The 22,095-nt window shown below is 47.0% G+C and overlaps 3 protein-coding genes and 1 long non-coding RNA gene across 4 annotated transcripts; 2 read left to right on the top strand and 2 right to left on the bottom strand.

The window, feature by feature from the left end:
- Positions 1-836: 836 nt before the first annotated feature.
- On the bottom strand, positions 837-2,509 carry LOC100837909 (GDSL esterase/lipase At5g03610). Its single transcript, XM_024455123.1, has 5 exons — positions 2,422-2,509; positions 2,063-2,320; positions 1,663-1,949; positions 1,396-1,570; positions 837-1,254 (listed from the first exon to the last, which is right to left on the bottom strand). Exons 1-5 carry the CDS (start codon positions 2,471-2,473, stop codon positions 1,010-1,012), a joined length of 1,017 nt encoding a protein of 338 aa, XP_024310891.1. The 5' UTR covers positions 2,474-2,509; the 3' UTR covers positions 837-1,009.
- A 3,379-nt stretch (positions 2,510-5,888) lies between these two features.
- Positions 5,889-8,636, top strand: LOC106866891 (proline-rich receptor-like protein kinase PERK10). The gene is made up of 4 exons (XM_024454631.1): positions 5,889-5,902; positions 6,413-7,031; positions 7,715-7,767; positions 8,398-8,636. Exons 1-4 carry the CDS (start codon positions 5,889-5,891, stop codon positions 8,408-8,410), a joined length of 699 nt encoding a protein of 232 aa, XP_024310399.1. The 3' UTR covers positions 8,411-8,636.
- A 24-nt stretch (positions 8,637-8,660) lies between these two features.
- On the top strand, positions 8,661-14,317 carry LOC106866890. The gene is made up of 2 exons (XR_001408057.1): positions 8,661-8,737; positions 14,013-14,317. It is a non-coding gene; the product is annotated as an uncharacterized LOC106866890 (long non-coding RNA).
- A 2,948-nt stretch (positions 14,318-17,265) lies between these two features.
- On the bottom strand, positions 17,266-19,224 carry LOC100837597 (12S seed storage globulin 1). The gene is made up of 4 exons (XM_010239769.3): positions 18,880-19,224; positions 18,503-18,756; positions 17,961-18,401; positions 17,266-17,867 (listed from the first exon to the last, which is right to left on the bottom strand). The coding sequence occupies exons 1-4, from the start codon at positions 19,205-19,207 to the stop codon at positions 17,439-17,441; spliced, it is 1,452 nt and encodes a 483-aa protein (XP_010238071.1). The 5' UTR covers positions 19,208-19,224; the 3' UTR covers positions 17,266-17,438.
- Positions 19,225-22,095: the final 2,871 nt, after the last annotated feature.

Below are 22,095 nucleotides of genomic sequence, written 5' to 3'. Positions count from 1 at the left end.
GAGGGGACGGGCACAGGACGGGTTGGCGGAGCAGGAGACCGGACGGCTACAGCAGTCCAGGGGCGAGGAGGGGATGAGGGGAAGGGACAGAGGCGCTGAGGAAGACAACGGTGGGGCCGGCTTGCCAGAGAGGGAAAGCGAAATGGCGCTCAGTATCACAGGCCCACACGTCGGATGGCAAAATACCTAGGCTGGGTCAAGGTTCGGTCAAATGGTCAACAGTCAAACAGGCCGCTCGTGAAAGGGGCCCACGGGTCAGAGATTTATTCATTATTTTTAGTACTTTTCAATAATTTTGTGTTTTTAGTAATTTTCAGTACTTTCTATTTTTTCACCATTGGATCAGCTAGATTGGACGGTTTCTAAAATCGTCAACCAGTCTTAAAGTTGTATTACTTAAAATGAAATACAGAGTATTGAAGAATAGCCAACACAGAAAATGCTAGGTTCAAATGTTTCCTCTCGGATAATTGTTGTAAAGCAAACTACGGTATTAGGGTTGGAACAGTTAGCTTACTTGATATTGCTCCTCTTTCATGCTTACAGGTGGGTTCTGATCAAAATCTGCAGCAAATAGTGCTACCTCTGATTGTAGTTATACAGATCATAACAGATATGTAAACATGAATAGCCATACACCATGCGTGCGTTTCAACAATTACAAGCGGAGAAATTGTCGACTCGTCGTCAAAACACTTGCATCCACTCTCGTGATCTCAAATACATGCACGTTAGGCATTAACTTTCTAATCTCACACAGTGGACAAAACATTGAGAAAACCAGTGTATGAATAAATAGTACTAAAGAGTACTAATGAAGTCAAAAGTTCGTCAAAACACAAGGAAAAAATAACTCCTAAGCTTCTTAATTTCTAAATAAATACGCTACCAATGAACTAACCTAAAATATACTGCACCAACCAGCTACTAGTAGAAATTAATCAAGCTGCCTCCCAAAATAAAAAAATATATGATACGCAACATGCAGTCTAGGCTGTTGAAGACCGTATCAATGAACATAGTCTCGATCTAGCAACTCCTTCAAAGGCTGTTCTAGTGCCGTCATCACGGCCTTCCAACCAGCATTTGTCGGGTGAATCTCATCCCAGTAGAAGAAGTTGTCTGGATTTTGGCATAGGTTGTAGAGGGCCTCTCCTGAAGCGCTACGCTGTCCACAGTAGCCTGTCGGATGAATTCTATTGCAGCATGGGGTCAGCTTGCGCTTGAAATCTTTAGACTGATCCGACCCTTGACCTGCATGCACATGGAAATTAATTGCATGTGTACAGACACACAGTTCAGGCACACACTCAGGAACCAATATGTGGCGAAGTATTATTATTACTACTATTCAGAGTTTAATTATAACGTGCATGAATGCAAGTCATTAATTACCGGCGCCATAGTTGGCCAGAAGGTCGCATGCGGTGTTGTTATTTGACTCAGTGTGTAGAGGCGTGCAGCCAATGGGATGCAAGTTGTTTATTAGCACCTTTCTCACACCTAGGTTTTGCAGCTGCTCCACGTTCTTGGTGATCTCAGTTGTCACGTTGGCAATGTAAGTACGGACCTGCAAGAAAGAAGTTTTTAGTAATCCGGATGGGAGACATATTTATACCCGACTAATTAAATTAATGTTGTTTTCTCTACGAGTATACTCACATCATCGAAGCTATTCAAAAAGGTGTCCTTGACGGCAGCATCACTCATGTAGTCGTTGCCAGAGACGGCGACAAGCGCGATGGAGTGGCGAAGCTGATCCTTTGAAATTATCCCGTCGTTGACTAGCCTCTTGAATGTTCTGATCTGTGCAGCAAGGGTGGGCGCCTTCTTGGACACTTGAGACACGCCAGCACCGCCAAAAGCCAAGTTCATGCCAGATGGGTCACATGTTTGATCCGGTGTGAGCATGTAGGCCGGAGGAGATTGGGTGAGACCCAAGATCCTTGCTGCAAAGGACAAATTAAGCCATAGGTATAGAGGTTTATTTTCGGATGACATTAAATACAGGAGTAAATAGCACGAATAGCCAGTATATACGATCCGTGTACATAATACGTACCGACGAAATCTGCTTGAATCCTGTAGTTGGAGAAGCGGCCGGTTGGAAAAGGCGTGGCGGATCCACGAGAGTTGACATAAGACCCATAGGGGTAGTTCCACTGACGAAAGGTGTCTTGAAGAATAGAATCAGGTTGAGTCTGACCACGCCGCAGCTTCGCAAGGTTGCCGTTGTCGGCGAAGTCGTCGCCGAACACGAACAAGCTGGTCCACTTGTTTTCAGAGGCCGCAGGGGTGCCCCGGGAATCAACTCCAGCAACTGTTAAAAAAACGAATTATGCTTAGTAATATTGATCAATAGAAGAGATGTATTACTACGTGCAGTACTTCCTAGTGCTTTGCAGATCGAGGTACATATACCATTGAGAATGATGAGGAGTAGGAGGCAGCCGACGGCCGGAAAGAGCTTCATGGTTGCCTGTATTGCCGAGGCGGATCGATGGTCGCGGTGGTGTGTATACGTACGTAACGAGTCGGCCCTATATATGGCTATGTTTTATAGGAGCAGCAACATGGCTCCGGCCTGTACCCGATCACGTTACGAAAGGAATTGCCGCCAGGGACTGTTTTGTCACAGCCACCGTACGTGCATGACTACACAACGGCTTGCTTGGACGGACACCACTGAAAATCTCGAGCCGTGTTTGATCCTCTTCAGGTTCCAACTCCAACGACTATACGTACGCAGCCTCTCTTCAGGTTCCAACTCTCCATGTGCATGCATGCAAGCGTGGATTCTAACTCTCCCCAATTAAATTCCTCACGTACGTACGTGTGCCGTATTTGATTACATCACAAACATAACACCGGACGGAAGTGATGGCGTACGTGTACAATTAATATACTACTCCTATTTTTTCTCGTGGAAACTAATGCTAAAATGTGAGGACAGCGATAAGAATTTTCAGGTGGAAGAATATATAACATGTTGGATGCGTGAGCACCCCCCGGTAGGTGCAACATACAATCAATTATATCAAACATGATATAGCAGCGGAATAAAGAACACAAAACACAACGCAGCAATTTAGCAGAGAGTTTCCGGACGAGTGCTGACGAACGAGTTCACTGGAGAGTCGATCAGACACAACGATTTGTCTCCTCAAGTTCAGATCTTTGGCACGATCATATATGTCTCCGTTGAGGCGGTTGAGTCACACAAGAATCACGGACACAAGTCCACCCAATTCCGTTGATTTAATATCAAAATCTTGTCTAGTTACTCGTGGTAGATATTGAGGTGATCTCCGTACCTTCACAAATTGGTTGATGGCAAATCACAAGTTTTGATTGTTCTTCAACACTGACTTCTAACTTTCTATGCAATTCCAATCACCAATAGCAATAAGCTTCAGCTGCTCGACTAAGATGGAGATTTCATGATTCTTCACGATCAATTCAACTCTAAGGTTTTTTTCAAAATGTTTTTTCAGGAAATCATCACCGATTCACATCGGGGCTGGGTCGACTTATATAGTATAGACCTCGTGAGGCTAGCCATTGAAAAAGCAATCTCTGAGTCTCCTTGGTCTAAGGTTTTTCAACTGAGTCGCAACGGATAGTCCACGTGGTCAAGTCACAACGCGACAAACAAATTTTCAAACACATTTGAACTCTGGTTGAAGCATACCTAGGCATGGGTGGCCCGGCCTGGCCCGAAGCCCGACGTCCCGGGCCGGGCTCGGGCCTCACTTTCCAGTCCCAAGCCCGGCCCGAAATCCCGAAATAACTAAAAACGGGTATTTTTTAGGAAAATAGGTATAAAAATCATTTTTTATTCCGAAAATAATTATTTTAATGCTTAAATGGCCTATTTTTGGGTTTTGGGCCGGGCTCGGGCTTCAGGTTTGACCTTCGGGCTTTTATGAAGCCCGGCCCGGGTTTGCCTAGGTATAGGTTGAAGACATGGTTTTTGAAGACCTTACAAAGCTTGAGATGCTTCATTCTTCACATCGATGAAAACACGCTCAAAAATGGTTTTCGCCTAAGTTGAATCTGAAGAACATGGTTTCATCCTTACCAGCTTCACACTTCAAACCCCCTTTAATAGTTCGGCTTGTCCAATACTCAAAGACAAAACTTCAGTAAAGTCTAGGAAGTATCCTTAATCTTCATCAATTCTCCATGCTTTAAGTCCGCATCTATTCTTCAATTTTGAGGGGTCACCAACGCTGGTTAAACCAATTCTTCTGAGGAACTAAAACCTGAAACACCTAATGTAGTTCATTATTTGCTCAACCAAGTTATCATCATTCATCAAAACTCCTACAGGGACAAGGTTTCCCTTTCATGGCCGGTAAAGCCAGATCTATAAACTTGTGACACCTTAATTGGTTCGCCAACTTCGCCTCCACCTCGTCCATGACTTTGTTCATGTTCTCGTTACATATGGATGCAAGCGGTGTCCCCTATATATGTCCCGTTCTTAGATCAATTTCAAATATCATCCAACCCGGCCATCGCTTCCTCTCACACATCCTTTCCACACCCCCTTTCACACTCGGTTGTCCCCCTTCAACAACTAGGCACATCATCATGCCTCGTCGGCTGCCCACATGTTAGTCCAATTATATAGTAGTAGCCCTGCTTCTCCCTGGCTCAAAAGCAGCATTTGCCCATGCTCGGTGGTCGTCATCCTGGTCCTCTTGACGGGTTTTTGGATCTTAGGGGTATCGGGGGAGGTCGTTTATGTCCTCCAAGTGGGAAACAAGGCTCATGTCGCCTTCTGTTAAACTTGTTGTCGGAGGAGGACATCGTCAGCAGGGACGCACAGTCATGGGAGAGGATGCGATGCTATTAACGTGCAATTCATCTTGCCGAGTGTTTCATAGAACACTCCCCAAAGTGGTGCCACGCGGTTTTCTTCTGTCCGTCAATTTGTTTTTGCCGACTTTATATATTTACCGAGTGTCGCAAGAAACAATAGGGATAATCTATCTTTGTCGAGTGCACGTTGCCCATGTCGGGGGCACTCGGCAAACATGTGTAATCTAGTAGAAATAGTTCAGTGATATTCTCTACTTTATGCAATGTCTCTCTTGACATCTTCAAGATGACAAAAGAAATTCAATGTGTACGGTATCAAAGTATCAACTTCTTAAAAAGAATATTTACCGTATATTAAATTACAATTGGAGGCGATGGTTCTCATGCCGTAAACAAACCAACGACCTCCGTTGATCCGATCCGATCGCAGTATTGGTGGCCAACGGGCTGGCCCGGCCTGGACCCTACTAAATAGGCCTAGCCCGGCCCCCTCAAGCCCAGTTGGCCTGGCCCCAAAACTCCTCCTCGAGGCCCAGGCACGGCATCGAGTCCGGACGGGCCGGCCCAGACCCGTTCACTACTAGGATCATAGAGTTTAGTGACGGTAATTTATTTTCGTGTCGGAGACGAGAAGTACCGTCACAAAAATCATATTTTTGACGGGCATAGTACTACCGCCATGGGTACTTGCCACTACCGACAGAAAATTAAGTATTTTGTGGCGGCTGGAATCCGACACGGAAAAGTGCCATTTTCGTGTCGGTCTAAACTATTTATGTGTCGGTGCACCGTCACCGAAAACACACATTTGTGGCAGTAATTATATACCCGTCACAAAAATAACAGCGCCACAAATATTGTTTTTATCACTTTTGTGAAGCAAATATACTCTAATCTTGCTCTAATCACTCTCAAAATATTTGGACATGCATAGAACTATATTTTGTAGATTCTACTTGAGTATGGTAATTTTTTATACATGTTGGCTATTATTTAGAATTAACTAACCAAACATATTCCAAACAACATCCCAATGTGTTCTGAAAATATGAAAATCAACCATGGATCCATTTAGGTACTAATAAGGTTGTCAAAATGTTTTGAAGTCATTTGAGAGAACTATGACTGTACATTGCATTGTAATGGTGCATCTCAGAAGATGTGATATGATCTTGTGAGATGAAAGTGTAAGTTAGTAATGCAAATGAGTTTAATTTGTCTTATTTGATCCCAAAACATTTGTACTTGTATGAAACTACATTTATACAGTTGTTCATAGTATGATCATTTTTACACATATACTATTTTTCAAACTTTAATTGAAATGGTTCCAAATTATTATCGTGGTGGTGGTAAATTTTCGTGTCGCACCTTCACAAAGTATTTACTTTTCGTGGCGGAAAATTGAAAACCACGTCAGAATATTATTTTGGGTTCAAATTGGTGAAAAATGAGAAATTCCTACGCGTCCTTTTTCTAACTTAGGCAACGCCTTCTTTTCAAGTTGACCAACATAGGGTGATAAAAAAAAGATGTGCTTATTTCTCGGTCGATTGGTTTTTTAAAAAAATGCCTTAAATCTCAGACCACATGTTAGAACTGTTGAAACAAGATCTCGACGTCGTCCTCGTTTTCTCACTTCCTGTCAACGTTACTACATAACTAAAAATCAGTCACAGGCTTCTCAAAAACCAAAAAAACTCTTCTCTTCCCCTCCTGCCCCGCAGCCCGCCGCCGCCAGCGGCAAGCCTAGCACTCCCAGTCGCCGTTCTTCCCCTCCCAGCGACCACTCTTCCCCTCCCCCGCGTCCGCTCCCCCCTTCATCCCGTCGCCAGTCTGCCACTCACAGACAGCCGCCGTGGGCTTCCCGTCGCCACTCACGGCCGCGCGCCATCGGGATCCTGCCGGCGCTCTTCCCCTCCACCGGCGTTCTTTCCATCCCACTGCCGCTACTTCCCCTGCCCCACCGCCACTCACAGCCGCTGCTCTCTGACTCTTTCCCCCTTCCCGCGCCATTCTTCTCAGCCCCAGACTCCCCGCGCTGGAACGACTGGACGCCAGCGACTTCTATCCGGCAGCTTGCTGGAAGCCTGGAACGACTGGACGCCGGCGACCTCACCTGCCGGGCCGAAGCTCGCACCTCCAAGACGACGCCTCTAGCACCGAAGCTCCATTCAGCTTCAGTCTGCTGCGAATCTGACGAGGTGAGTATCAAGAAATCCCGTCCTCTGTAACATTGTGAAATGAATCCTTCGAAGTTCGAATTTTGAGTAGCTATTTCTTGTTTGTGTGGACATATGGTGATATGTTAATGAATTGATGCTTTGTTTTATAATTCTTCCGTTCCACAAAGATTGTCACGGTTTTGAACTAGCTCTAGTCCAAAGACGTGCCAATCTTTATGGAACGGAGGGAGTATGTTACACTCATTTGCTTGTATGCTGTATTTTTATTGAGTGAAATGTTGTTCCGATCCGGCCTCCCCCCAACCTGGCGCTGGCGACCAGCGACTAGCACACAGCAGCGGCGCGACCTCCGATCCAGCGGTCGGCGACCAGCTGCAGAACACAGCAGCGGCCTGGAAATGATTTTAGATACATATTAGCTCTGTTTATATGTGTCGTCCAATGTAGAATTGGATCCAGGAAAGAGGCTCCATATTTTTTTATGCATGTCAGCAGCATCCACAACCATTTAGTTTCCTCTACATTCTCTCCTCTCTATAAATTGTATTTATTCCTCATGTTGTTTTGTTGTTGTCTTTACACGTCTTGCAGTTGTGTCTGCGCGCTTTGATTTAGGATCAGCTGCTCAACTTTCTATTGCAAAATTTGTATCTTTTGGTAAACATTGGTGGTTAGTCCAGTTGTGTGTTTTGATTATTCAGGCAACGGTTTTTAAGCTAGTGCGACAAGTTCGGGGGACTTTCAGGCCATCAAAGTAAGATTTTCTCTTTTTGCAATACATGCTAAGAGAGTATGGCAGCAGGCAGAGGAACATGTATACTTTTATTTCAGCTGATATATACTCCCTCCATTTCACAAAGGTTGGCGTTTCGTTTCGTTAAAACAAGCCTTTGATCAAGAATTACTCTATTAATATGTAAGTTATATGATACGAAACCAAGATCATTGGCAAGAATTTTAAAAGACGAATCCATTGCTATAAATTTCATGTATAAAAAAAACTCATATCAATAGAATTTTCATTGGTCAAAGTCTTGTCTTAACGAAACAAAATGCGACAACCTTTGTGAAATGGAGGGAGCATGACAGAGCTTGCAGGAAAGCACAATAGTGCATTTTTAATATATGACACAGCTTGCTGGTAAGCACAAATTCAATCGGTAGGTAATCATATTAGTTACGTATATAAAAATTTCATCTGAATGTTTCAGCCTCTGAATTCTAAGCTATTTTAGTGCCATTATGTAATTTTTTGTCCTTATTAAGATGCTTGCTTGAAGAATGCATATAAATAACATTTTTAATAGCCTAATATGTTACAGATCTATCCACTACCATGGAAAAGATTGATGGAACTATTTCTGATAATGATATTTTTTGGCAGGAACAATACATGAATGTTCAGTTGCAGTCATAGGCAAACAACATCAGAGTTGAAAACTTTGGCATAAGACTATCTACCCTGAATCTCTTCATATGATCTGATTGAAGTTGTGAGGTGAACTGACAAAGTATGGCTTCGTTCAATGCTAATTTAACATTTAGATATATATGTAAGCTTTACATCAGTTCGTGCAAATAACAAGTTTCATAATCATGGAGAAGTAGGCCCTTGATTGATTACATTAGCTTATTAAGATACTTACTTGAATGCAGATAATTAATATTTTGCAGCACATAGATAATGCTCCATCTACTTATCGGATTGTACGCAGTGTTTTTCAGTAAGTTATCCTTGCAATGTTACAGTTCGCATCTTTAAGTTGTGGCTTTCATCATCATATCTATTCTCCGCTATGTTCATGGAAGTTGGTACGAAGGAAATCTTAAAAAAAGATAACTGGGCCGGCCCTAGCCCAATGGCCACCTTTTTTTTTCTGAAAAGGAGGACATCCCTCGGCCTTTGCATCGATCGATGCACACATCCATTAATTATTAAAAGTATTCAAAGTACATGTCTCAGAGTTGCAAAAGATAATGAAAAAAAGGATGAAAGGAAAACATCAATATCCTTCCACCCTAAGACCTGCGCGCCATCCAAACCGGCTGAATAACTCTCGTGCTACGTCTCCAAACGGTTGCACCCAGATTTCATAAACCCCTGTGCCTCTGTCCGAAGCAGTAGGGACCATGTACGGAGCCAATGGGACGCCCGAAGAACAACCTGTTTCAGTTTCGATATTCCTGATTTTAGCAAGTCGCATTGCTTTGTTGATCATCGGTCATCAGAGTCAGCTTGGGCAGCAAGACCGCACTGAAGCGCGAAGGCGGCGGGTACTCACGACGCCTCCCACGCGCTCCAACAGCAGGCACAGCGCCCCTCTGAGCCGCACCCGACGTCTCGTCGTCGCCACCCCCACCACGAAGACCAACCACTGAGGCCAGAAATGGGGGAAACTCCACTGGCGAGCTGAGCTTCAAGCTCGAAGACGCCGAAGGCGAAGAAGGCAGCAACACAGACAACGGAGAAGGCGAGCGACGAGCAGGTGACACGGACCGCGGAGACACCACCTCTCTCTCGACCGACTGAACCTGTACAACAGAAACACCAAAAGCAACTGAACCAACTAAAGAGGACACCTCCTATGTCCTCCCAGTCAGCGCGTGAGCAGCAGCTACAGGGGCCAGCTCCGAGCCAGCCCCTACAAGAACAGGAGAAGCAGCCCCTGGAGCTAGCACCTGCACCATCGAGGCCGCGTCCCTTGACCGCACAGCAGCCGATGGTGCCGCCTGCACCACCGTCGCTGCCGGCGGACAGGCCGCAGCCGACACTGGTGCCTCCTGCACCACCATCGTAGCCGGCGAACAAGGAAGGGCAGCAGCCGACGGTGGTGCCTCCTGTACCACCATTGCTGCCAGCGGACAAGGAGGGGCAGCAGCCGACGGTGGTGCCTCCTGCACCACCTCAGCCACCACTTGCACGACGGACGGCGTGGAAACGGATGCCACCTGCATCGTCCCGCCCTCCACCTGATCCACAGCAGCCGCTGGCGGTGATGCCGCCTGCATCACCTTGGACGACGTGCCCCCATGCCAGCCGACACAGCCCGCCGCTCTTCCGGAGAAGGCAGCTCAACAGCAGGCTCCGGGAACATCTTGAAAGGTGAAAGGAAGCCCACTCCAGTTGCGCTACCCGTCCGAAAAATCAGACCCGTCGTTGGTGATGAAGAACCACGCATCACCGGTGGAGCGGACGACGAACCACCCATGCTCCCATCCGGCAACTCCCTAGAAGGCTTGGAGCGCTTACCAGTCTGTCTCTCCTCCTCCCGCTTTTTATTATCAAGGTCTTTCATATCATCCAAAATCTCATCATCCATATCATCGTTATTATCCGGATTGCTCTTATCCTTGTTATCATCATTACCATCATCATCATCATCATCATCATCATCATTCATAACCTCATCCTCTGAAGGTTCCACCAGAAAAGTAAGTCGATAACCACGACCCTCATGACGAAGATCAGTACCCGGTGGAATGGCTGATATATTGGTGACACTGACACGCACACGCGCCACTCCATGTCGACGGGAGAACGGCATATCATTAAGGGTAGTACCCAACAAAGTACCCAGCCCCCATATCGCCCTGTAATTAAAAAGATCACGTGGAATATTACCAATATTTACCCATGTATCCTGAAACTCAAAAGCCGCAGTTGAAGACGAAGTCCATTCATCAACCCTGAACCTCAACTCTGAATTGGGAACCTGGATCACCCCAACCCTGACAAGCTGTTGCAACTCACCACGTGTAGGGAACAACACCACAAAGTCGGACATCCCCTGCGCGGTGACCTCCCACTGAAAATTAGGCACCGGAATGAGCCTTTGCATCTCCGCAACAACCCGTTCCTGCGACAGAGAACCACCTTCAACTTGAATCAGCCCCTTTCTATTACTTTCAACCTTAGGAACCACCACCGCCTCCTCTGGAAGTTCAAAGTAAAACAAGTCATCCGCCACAGTACCACACGAGCGCACGGAGAGTTTAGGCAGACGAGGAAGCTCGCACTCAGCTGAGACATGATCTGCCTTCTCACGAAAATCACAAAGAACAGCTGTGCACATCGAAGAATAGTGCCCCTTCTGCTCGCAACGAAAACAACGCACTTTAGCCAAAGGATTAGTCACCGAAATCACCTCATTACTCGCAGCAGCCGCACTAGAACCAGCGGCAACCCTCCCCTGCCCTGCTGCAGCAGAAGGCTGGCCTGCCGCTGCAGCACCCACGGCAGACTCCTGAGCAGCAGCAACACCCACGACAGCCTGCCCTGCCGCGGCAGCACCCACGACAGCCCCTTTCCCTGCCGTGGCAGCCACACCTGCCGCTGCAACCCCCTGTCCAGCCAACACAGGACCATCAACCTGCACCGTAGCAACCTCCGAAGCCTGCACAGTAACACTCTGAGTCGCCGCAGAGGAGCTCATCTCCGCCCCCTGCACCATCTCGCCACCTCCTTGCTGCCCAACACCACCCTGCTGTTCGTTGGTACCTCGAAAACCACGGCCCCAACGTTGACCACCTCCACGTCCTTGGTAAGGGAACCGACCATGAGACGAAGCAAATCGATAGTTCCGACCTCCACCATAGCCATTACCGTAGCCACAACCACCATACCCGCCGCCATAGCCATTACCGTAGCCACCTCCATAACTAGGACCATAACCACCGTAGTTATTGCCGTAACCGCCTCCATAGCCACCACGGAAGCCACCACCATTGCCCCTGTGATAGCCTGCAGTGCCTCCTCCAAAAGCCGCCGAACCCCTCGGTGCACAGGTGCCCGTGGCAGCAGCCCCACCAGACCACGTACCCGCTGCAGTACCAGCACCTCCAAGCGGAGCACCATGGGCTGCCTGCCCTATCATGCCGGCCGAAGCAGCCGGAACAGTAGCTGCAGCGGGAGCGACGCCAGAAGGAGCGTCGCCCGCTGCCAGACTGCCACCGCTCGCCGCGTGGCCACCATCGCTCGCCGCGTCGCCAGACGCAAGATCCATCGACACCCGACCAGAAACAAACGAATCGAGAAGCCCTAGCCTTCACGCCGCCGGATAAACACGCACACCATGTTGGGCACGAGACGCAAGCTGGGCCCGACGCCCACGCGGCAACATGGGCTTCGGTGGTCCATCAAATTGAACCAGCACCAACGTTGATCGCGCAGACGACGGCGAGACACAGTCGCCGACGGCAGCCGATCCGCCTTTCCTCCCATTCAGAGCCTCCACCGCCGCCTTCCGAGGCCCCTTCAAGCGCCTCCTGGAAACCACCGTCCACCCCACGTCAGCGAGGGTGACCGGCGGCGAGATCCGAGGTCACGGAAGAGGCCCTCTCCATGGCCGACGACCCTCCGGCGCGACCTGTCTACGGCGACGGAAAACCCCCTTCCGCATCTGAAATGCAACATCCATGGCAGTTCAAGGCGAGTACCCCGCGTCCATGGCATCGAAAGCCATCTCCTCCGGCGAGCCAGCCCCAGCCAGCAACTTCACGCAGCCCCCACCAGCCGGTGGAGAAGCCACATCCTCCTCCTCGTCAGAGAGCTCACTGAAGAGAACCCAGAAACGCCCCTAGGGCGCCTGGATCGCCCCTCTGGGATCCTCGGAGGTAGCCATTGCCATCCGAACGGCAGGCTCCCCAATAGTCCTCTCCGTGTAAGCAAACTCCGCCGTGAAGCCTACTTGCCGGCGACCACCAACATCTGGGCTGCACATGCGACTGCCGGAGATCGAGGAGAAGGCCGGCGCCAACCTTAAATATAGCTGCCTCCTTATATGCCCACATCGGAGCAGGAGGAAGAAAACTTCGTCGGGGCAAAACATATAGAAGAAGCTCATCCACCGACGACGGAGACAAACGATTGTCTGCCGAGCACACCACCAGCGAGGCCGTCGTACGCCGCGGGCTTATTGAAGAAGAAACAACAGCGCTCCTCTTCTCTGCCTGTAGCTCCAACCATAGGAGCACCACGATGAGGAGGAGAGCCACTGAACGCCGGGTGCGGCCCGCGAGCACCGGCGATATCTTCCAGGCTAACGGCATACACCAGACGAAGACACAAAAACTAAAGCTAATAGCTATACAGGGAGGGGACCCTCACCATGCTCAACGCCGGACGCCGCCAGAGAGGAGAGGGGAGGGGCCGAGCGGCCTAGATCTAGAGGAGCAGGAGGGCCCAATGGCCACCTATACTCGCACGGTTTCTTCCCTCACCCCAAAAACCAGGCTATCCCTAGACGCCCCGCATCTTCTCCCTCACCGCACCCTGAAAAGAAAACCTCCCTACCCCGGTGCCTATCCTCCTCCCTCATCGTCGCCGTCGCCTGACCTCCTCCCCCGTATCTGTCTCCCTTAACAAAGATCCCCACTCGATCGAGCCTCTCCCGGTCTCCCTTGCCCCCCTCCCCGAACCTCCCATTACTAGCTTGTTGATGTTATCATCATCGTTCCCTCCCTCCGTTGATCTCTCTGCACCCTCTTTAGGCAGGCACCACGGAGGAGTATGAGAAGTTATCGTAGATGAGATGCTCGTTCGCCGGCGGGTAGGATGGAAGGGAATCACGTGGTTATGTCGGCGGTGGGACCGGGATAGGTGTCGGGCTGGGGCTGGGGCTGGCGTCCACGCCGTCGGCTGAAGGAGGGTCTTGATATATGATCGATCAGGGCCGGCGCCGGCCGGGGTCACCTAGGAGCGGGTGGAACAAGAGCTCCGCTACCTCAACAACCAAAGAGTACAGAGGATGGAAAACGATATACACCTACGGCTATAGAGTTTTTCGGAATATTGACCGAGCAAGTGCAGAAAATAGCACCAATGTAATTTGAAATTCATGTATTATTCAGCTATATCTTAGTGCTTTCGCAGTTATTCAAGTATTCATGCAGTTGCCCTTCGAGGTTACTTAAGCCTTACCTGTTTGCTGTGCTTTGCTTCATGTGATTTGAAGTAAATTACTGAAATATGCCCATTCAATATCTTTGGTTCCTTGATAGGTCATGCTTGATTTTCAACCAGCTACCTGAGAGGAAAAGACTCGAGGAGCCAGCTTGTGATGTCGGTTTCGAATCTATGTGTGCATTGGTGTGCAGATCATTCACATTAGCATGTACTCCACTCCATGTCAATTCCCTGCTACTCTTTGTTTATTATTGTTTGTCCTTTTATTGCTTGAGCAGATTAACACCAACCTACGAACTTTCATCAGAGCTAAGTAGCAGCACACTGGAAATACTTCCACAACACTATGCTTTATATTCAATTTAACTCGATGGAGTTGATATTCCATGGGTGATATTAATTGGCTGTCTCAGGATTCGTAGATTAGCTATGGGTGATATTCCATTGCCAAAGAAGCTATGACTTTGGCTTCTGAGGGTTTTGTTTCAGGTTTATGGGGTTGGTGCTAAAATACATAATTCACGGGTGAAGTGGGTTAAAACATTAGAAATATTATGTTTGTTAACCAATCTCTCCGAATTAGAAATATTATGTTTGTTCACCAATCTCTCCCATCTTTGACAATCAAACTGTGTCTTTTGCGCTAAACTTTTTATGCTTGTACCTTGATTGTTTGAGCATTATGGTAGGATCTCTAATATGCATATTGTGCAAAGATTAATGCTTGAGCTCATTTGGGACAGAAATAGATACCATTATATTTTGAGCAAGAACCAAAGAAAGATACTGGGTTTGAAGTCTTTTTTATTATTTAGTATTTCACCATCTATTATATACTAAAAGTACATGACGGAGCAACCACACAAAAGATAGAGAGGGTAGAAAATCCTAGAAAAAAGCAAAACATCTGACCATTTATTCGGTAGATCAGAAAACCACAACCGTTGATTTAGAGTTGCAAAATAATTACCCACATATGCCATCCATCTGTGAAATAAACATTTTCTTTTTAACCTCCGTTATACCCAATTTAATTACCCCCGTATGCCATCTGCCCCTGGGTGCGCGCATCTGCCGGCGGCCGGTGCCTCAACATCTTAGATCACTAGGATCGACAAGGAAGAAAAAGACCGATCCCAACCCATCTTCGTGCTAATCAACATCTTAGATCGATCGCTAGGATCCCAACTCATCTTCCCTTCGTCCTTGCCATATTTAGGCGCTACAGAGATCATCTCCTGAGAACTCCACCGGATCTCGGCATACCTGTGCAGGGACGACGCCGCTCTCCAGCGCCTGGCATGCGGCCTGCGCCAGGTTCAGCATGGAGATGGAGGCGCAGTATCGTGGCGAGCGGATGGTTTGGCGGTGCCTCGACACAGACAACTTGAGGGCAGTGTGGGACACTGGCCGGTGCCGTCTGAACCAGCGAGCACCTTGGCCCTAGACCCCACCACCATGAGGCAGCACGCAGAGCAATAAGAAGCGGATGACATGTCACCTGACCGTGCGCCAGGACATAAGGTACCTTCCCATACAATACACTACTACACGATTGAGTAATATCGGTCAGGGATCACTGCTAATAGCTGAAACTATGTTGATGTGTTATGTTGCTGTTAGCTCTACAAGACCATCGTTATGCAATCTAGGTTTGGTTAGCATTAGATATGTCATGGCATCATGGTATATATTTCGAGAATAAGTAATTGATGTTCTTACAGCTTACAATTATCAAAAGTGGGCAGTTGGTTCATAGATAGTTAGAAAACACTGTATGCTCTTACAAACTGAATGGCCAACATACTGTGTTCGCTTATAGAAGGAGTGCCTAGCTATATGAATACATCTGCTCACAAAATCACTTAAGCATGGAAATTATTTTGTCAGCAAGGGAGTTGGAGAAGAGGAAGCATCTGCATCGCTGCCGTGACTTCAAATGAAAAAAGTAACCAATGAATATCGCTTGCTCTTATGTGAATATATGACTCAGTTTTCTAATTGTCTCTTTTATTAGAATAGGCTCTGGCCTTTGTACAAGTGCAGATACACAGTAAAAAGCTGCTCTCTTATGATAACATGGAACACTTTTCAAACTGGAATACAGTTTAGAGAGAGGTAAAATAACTTGGATACTAGGACAAACCAAGATCTTGTACTGAATAATGTTTAATGGTAATTCAGTACACAAATCTATAGTCTATGTACCTAAAGAGCAGCATATGCTTGCCATAGTAACCTATAAATTTTTTTAGCTCTTTCATAGATTTTTGGTGCTTTTATCTGAAAGTACAAGCCTTTGCTGCATACATTGAGTATAAACATTTTATTCGGCCCCTCCGTGCTTACTTTACATTTGCAAAATATATCAAAGATCTGGCTTTCTTGCACTGCTTCTGATCTTCTTCTATTTTTTTTGAATTGAACTGGTCGCAAATACTTATATGTCGCAGTTTAGTGAGGTCTCGTGTGCGCCACTAAGAAAGAGGTTCTTTTTGGCAACCTAAACAGAGATTTTTTTGAATAGTGCACTAATTCAACAACTGTGATGATGGGTGTCTCTGAATAAAAGAAAATCTGCGAGAATGGTCCATTGAGTAGGGGTTGGTAAGAAGGCAATTAAAGATCACGAATAAGACAAATGAGAGGAAAATTGTTTGTTTAATCATCTTTTTCATGACACATACAATAACATATGTTTTGTTTAATAAGTTCTGAATTTTACAAATTTTCAAAAAACTAGGTGCATAAATATCACTACTGTTATCTTAATTATGAGTAATAAATCACATGGATATAAATTATAGTGCTCCAACAACGAAAAACCATTCAGGAATTCATCAGGTTCCTCAAACTTCTTTAAAATTTAAGGGAATTAATTACATGTTCTTTATTGATTAGTTAAGTGGTCGCTCGTGCATCTGCGTGGGCCGCTCTGCTAGTTTCTAGATAAAATAACAAAAAACCAATACATGTCAAAGCGTACGTGCAATCCATTACTTGGCAGCCCGACCAACAGTTTGAGCTACCTCATCTCATTACCACTCCGCAACTGCAGCTGCCACCAAAAATCCACGTGAGTGCGAGCACAAACTTCCATGATCTTACAGCAAGGGGGAAGGAAATCATCAACAACATATCGAAGAATCACACGTGAGTTGCACGGGGACCTTACTAGTACATATAAGTATAGAGATAGACAGGGGCGGAGCCACGGCCCGGCTATCCCAGACAGCTGCCCGGGCTCCCCGGTTAATTTCCCTTTAAAATGAAATAAGCATGCTGATTAAATTAACATTTTTTATGGGCAAACCCTAGTCGGAATAAGGCGATACACTTTGTCCAGGCTGCATCAATCATCTGGCTCTGCCACTGGAAGTATAGAGAGCGGGAATACAAAACAGACACACATATGAAACACACAAACTTTTATTTATATTTTATTGAGAACACAAACATCAAGTGCTGCACACTTGAGATTTATTTATTTTACTCTACAGTTCTCATATATATTAGTTCATTCACTCTGATGCCTTGCGACTTGAAGCTGATTCCTCAAAACTCTGGTAGCTCAATGGAGGGAATTTAGTAGTGAAGGCGCCAAACTCTTCTCCCCTGTTGGTTTTGAGGTTTTGGGCTTCCTCTTTTGAGATGCGGTACGCATTGGCGATGACGTCAGTAGGCAACGCTTGAAATATTGAGTTCTTTCCTGCGATGTGACTAACCATGGAGTTTGCATTGGTCTTAAATGCAATGTGTTGGGATCCTTCACGCTCCGCCTTTTTTAGAACAACATAGTTTTGTGGGATGATTAATAGTTGCCCCGAACGAAGAAGGCCATTGAACACATTTTGACCCTGGTTGTTGGCGACCTGAACCCAAGCATGCCCTTGGATCATGTACACCACGCTATGAGCATTAATATTCCAGGATGGTGAAAGAATAGCATTCTGCAGTCATAAGCGCATGTAATAATATTAGACTTGTATTGTGAAGCTTAGAATACGTAATAAGTGTGCATCAAAAGGTAACATAGTAAATACCTGGTAGAGGTCTACTCTTGTAGCACTCATTTGCACGGTGTTAAGGATGGAGAACTTCTGGCTGTTAAGATGTGTTATCCTCCCAGCACGTGGATTGTATTCGTCAGCTTGATTGGGATCTTCGATGTTTATGATTGGCTTATGATCACAAAAGTTCTCCTCCAAACCATTCAAACTTCCACCAATTGATCGCCCAATCTGAGACCGCCCTTGCGGATACGACAGTTGCTCCTTTTGTTGAATAACAGCAGGCTTCACAAATTGAAGACCATGATCCACAAGGATGATTTCACCTCTTTGCTCATATTGACTCTGAAGCCTCTGTGCTGTCAGTTCATTTATATCAAGGGCCTCACTAAGCAACTGCACATTGAATCCACTAAATATGTTGTCGCCGAAGTACTGTTGCGCCAACCTATTTGCACCAGCCAACATAAATTCCTACAAATTCGAATTGATCAAGTAAAATTTTCGTCACAACAATATTTCACTTCATAAAATACCATAAATCTCATAGATTAGTTTCAAACACCATTAGTTACCTTTCGCCTAGGTTCAAGCTGATTGGCGTTGCTGTTTGTGTCAAAAACATAGATAGCTACAATTGGTGCATCACCATCGTTGTACAACCAATGTGCAACACCAACCGGCAGCGCAATGACATCTCCTTGTTGAAAACGGTGGACTTTTTGGTGCTCATCACTAAATTGTTGGCTTTGGCTTGGACCTTGTGCTTGCTCAAATTGTTGGAAGGTCTCTGGGCATCCAGGAAAAGCAAACCCGGCAAACCCACTACCTGGGAGACAACAAATGTGTATGTTATTTTTACAAACATATAACTAATACTATAAAATTTGTCTTATACAAATTAGTAATATAATCTAACATTGCAACACCATGGTAAATTTGCTACACAAACCTCTGATGATGTAGACTAATCCTGGAGTATTATGGTATCGAGGTAAGAGAAGGCCTCGAGGATTGATAACACGACGGATGACGGATACACCACTGCAGAGAAATTGCTCATTCTGCTCATCAAAATACTCGGTCAGACCCCCTTGTGACCTCACTTGACGGAGTGGTTCATGTGCTTGTAGCCTATCAAATCTGCACTCCCTGAAAGCTCCTTGGCGAGGACTTTGCCACAGGTTTAAGCTCTGGCTAAACAGTTGCGCCATGGAGCCATGGCACAGGAGGAAAACGCAAAAGAAAAAAGAAAGAGATGAGAAACTAGTGTTTGCCATAATTGTTTGAAGAGAAGAGAGAAGCTTTGGTTGATGGCAGTACCGTGGGATCTATGTGATTTTTATAGGCAAGAAAAGGGGTTCTTGCCTTATGTGGCTTATACGTTATGTGGAGATAAGGTTTATCAAGATGGATGAGAAGATAAATAAGGTGTCATTTGGACGTAATCTAAAAGACCAATAGATATAATCAATGCCCACAAGGTAAGGCTATATATGTGCATGCTTGCACGCTTACATGGAAAATGGCACTACATGTTTGTGCTATCTTTCATGATCCTCTGTGTCTCTATTCTCAAAATGGTTGTATGGATTATATGGCATTTGATTAATTATTCCTTTTCACATGTACCTACGAACTTCTCAATGAAGTTTATACAACTTTTTATCTAGAGCGGTTTCCTTCTATACAACGTTGATAGATTTTGTTAATTTAGTTTAAATCTTATAATGTCGTAGCTTTTGTAATCTGTGGTTGATGACACTTGTTAGTCGTGACGCTTTCTATTGTTGTTGATTATACGACGCCACTGATTAAAAGGACCTTTTTCAGTTGTTGCACAATCATGTATTTGGATATTTAGCTTGCTTGATCAGGAGTTCATTCTCATACCTATCTATACACATCATGAAATTGTAAAGTAGAGGATGTGTGATGACCATGTAGGCACGGGAACTAAATACATGTATGGACGAAGAAAAGTTTGTTAGGATGATGGCACAATTATGCATCTCACTAGTGACAAAAAATGAGCCTCATAAATGGGCTGGATCTTCTCACGGAGAGTCAAGCATAAATGTGTTGTTGCGTCGACCTGACGCCTCATCGTCAACCGGGCCGACGGGACGCGAACCCGCGGCCGCTTTCGGAGTCTGATGGACCTCCATTTCTGTACAGTTATTCACAATCTACTCGCACCCGACCCCTCCGGCCCTATCGATCGGCCGATCTCCCTTCTCTCCCAAGAAGCTTGCATGCAGTTTTATCATGCATGGCAAGAAGCTGTTTCAGATAGCATACCTGCCACATTATCGGCTTACTCTCCCATACATGTTAACCAAACAGTAAACTATCTCATGTTGGATGACAGAACAAAGAAAATATTAGCATACCTATTAGCATAGACATGTGTAATGATATTTCCTTCCTGACCTCACTCCAAAATTTGGCAAGCATCTATCAATTCTGAAGTAAACCGAAATTTTTCAGGTATCCAGTAGCGGAGCTACACAAGGGTCAAACTGGGCCACAACCCCCCTTTGAAAAATGAAAAAAATAGTATGTTAAGGCCCAGCCCATCACCACGCACACAGACGCTTCTTCTTCACGCACGCTGTATTCTTCGTCTGCTCGTGCTCTTTCCTGATTTTTTTTTTAACCGGAGTCCAAAGGACTTCGTCTATTAATTAAGAGGAATAGAATTGCCCCGTTAATTAACGGAAAACCGGACAAAAACCGTTACAATCTCCATAGCACCGTCATGGAACATGACCGCACTAAAGACCACCCTGACTCACTCAATGCACGGAGACGAAGAGAGCCGTCGAGGTTGCAAGCAAAAGTCATCATCATCACACAAACACTCCTCCTGAGCTGGCGACTCCAACTTCCCCCACCAACGTCCAAGAAATGACTCCTCCACTGTAGGCACGCAAGCTTGTGTCGGCCCATGCCAAACAGGCAACCATCCTCGCAAGCGAACAAAGCCGCCGATTCTGATGGTGAGCTTCGGAGAGGCAATATGTAAGGCCAGCGCCGAACAAGAACCTCAGAGATCGGACCACCTCACACCAAGTCATCATCATCACGCATCACTCCTCTGAACTGGCGACTCCGACTCCCCAACAACGAAGCAAACCCAACCTGGAAGGCCAACGGACATGTCAGAAGGACCGACTACCAGAGCCATTGCCGTAGCCTAACTTTTGCTCAACACCATCGTCGGTGCCAAAAAATTCGCCAACGGAACACTCGCAACGCCGGCTGGGCACCTGCCAACCGTGAAGCCGTGCATGGCCAGCCCCGGGAAAGCACAAAGGGAAACACAATCTTCAAGACGACGCCCTCAGGAGGGGAAGCGACGCAAAAACGACGCGATCGTCCGACCCTGCACCGCAAGGCCTAGGCCTTGACCCAAAGATGAGACCCGAGAGCTGAGAAGGACGAAGTGCTCCATGACAGCCCCCAAGAGGAGAGCGACATCCACGGACGCCGCGCCATCGGCTTTCGCCCAGAGCAAACCTTCTCCTACGTGCACCCCCGCGCTGCCGGACAGAGGCGGGGAAGACCCGCAGCGCCGCCGCCCCAAGCACCTCCAACATGGCAACGACGCCACCACCACGCAGGAGCCACCAACCTCACCGCCAGTGAGCCGACGGGCTAGATCGGCTAACGCAGCGACCAGATCTGGCGCCCCGGGACCCCGGCCAACGCAGCAGGCCGCCGGCCGGCCGCCGCCACGCACCATGACGACCAGGGAGCAGGACGAGGGGGCCACCACCCCACCCCAACACGTCGGACAGAGCCGACGCCGCCGCACCAAGGAGGAAGCAGGAGCTTCGCCCGGCACCGTGCCGCTGCAGAGGACCGCCGGAAGGACGTGGAGGACAGGACGCCAACGCCGCCACACTGGCCGCAGGCACCGGGGCCGAGCCTCCCCCTCAGCGCTGCGAGCAAGAAGAGCCCCTGCCGCCACCGTCGTCCGCACGGACTTAGCCCGGCAGATTCATCTGGCGGCGGCGAGCAAGGGGTAGGGCGGGAGGGAGGGTAGCGGCGGCGGCGGGCCTAGGGTTCCCCCGAGCCACCCTTAGATGACGCGGGGGTCGGGGGAGGGGTCAGTAGTGTATTTTGGTTAGTACTGCTAAAACTTCGTCCTCTTTCCTAATTT

This window comes from Brachypodium distachyon, chromosome 4 (assembly GCF_000005505.3).
Source record: "Brachypodium distachyon strain Bd21 chromosome 4, Brachypodium_distachyon_v3.0, whole genome shotgun sequence".
Lineage (NCBI taxonomy): Eukaryota > Viridiplantae > Streptophyta > Magnoliopsida > Poales > Poaceae > Brachypodium > Brachypodium distachyon.
This window is presented reverse-complemented; position numbering and strand designations above follow the sequence as displayed.

Coding starts and splice junctions, on each gene's coding strand:
- LOC100837909 (XM_024455123.1), bottom strand. CDS start 2,473: ATGAAGCTCTTTCCGGCCGTCGGCTGCCTCCTACTCCTCATCATTCTC. Junction 2,321..2,421: donor ACTCCTCATCATTCTCAATG/GTATATGTACCT, acceptor TTTTTTTAACAG/TTGCTGGAGTTGATTCCCGG. Junction 1,255..1,395: donor TCTGGCCAACTATGGCGCCG/GTAATTAATGAC, acceptor ATGTGCATGCAG/GTCAAGGGTCGGATCAGTCT.
- LOC106866891 (XM_024454631.1), top strand. Junction 7,032..7,714: donor TCTGCTGCGAATCTGACGAG/GTGAGTATCAAG, acceptor TTGATTATTCAG/GCAACGGTTTTTAAGCTAGT.
- LOC100837597 (XM_010239769.3), bottom strand. CDS start 19,207: ATGGCAAACACTAGTTTCTCATCTCTTTCTTTTTTCTTTTGCGTTTTC. Junction 18,757..18,879: donor ATTAGTCTACATCATCAGAG/GTTTGTGTAGCA, acceptor GTTGTCTCCCAG/GTAGTGGGTTTGCCGGGTTT. Junction 18,402..18,502: donor AGCTTGAACCTAGGCGAAAG/GTAACTAATGGT, acceptor TCGAATTTGTAG/GAATTTATGTTGGCTGGTGC.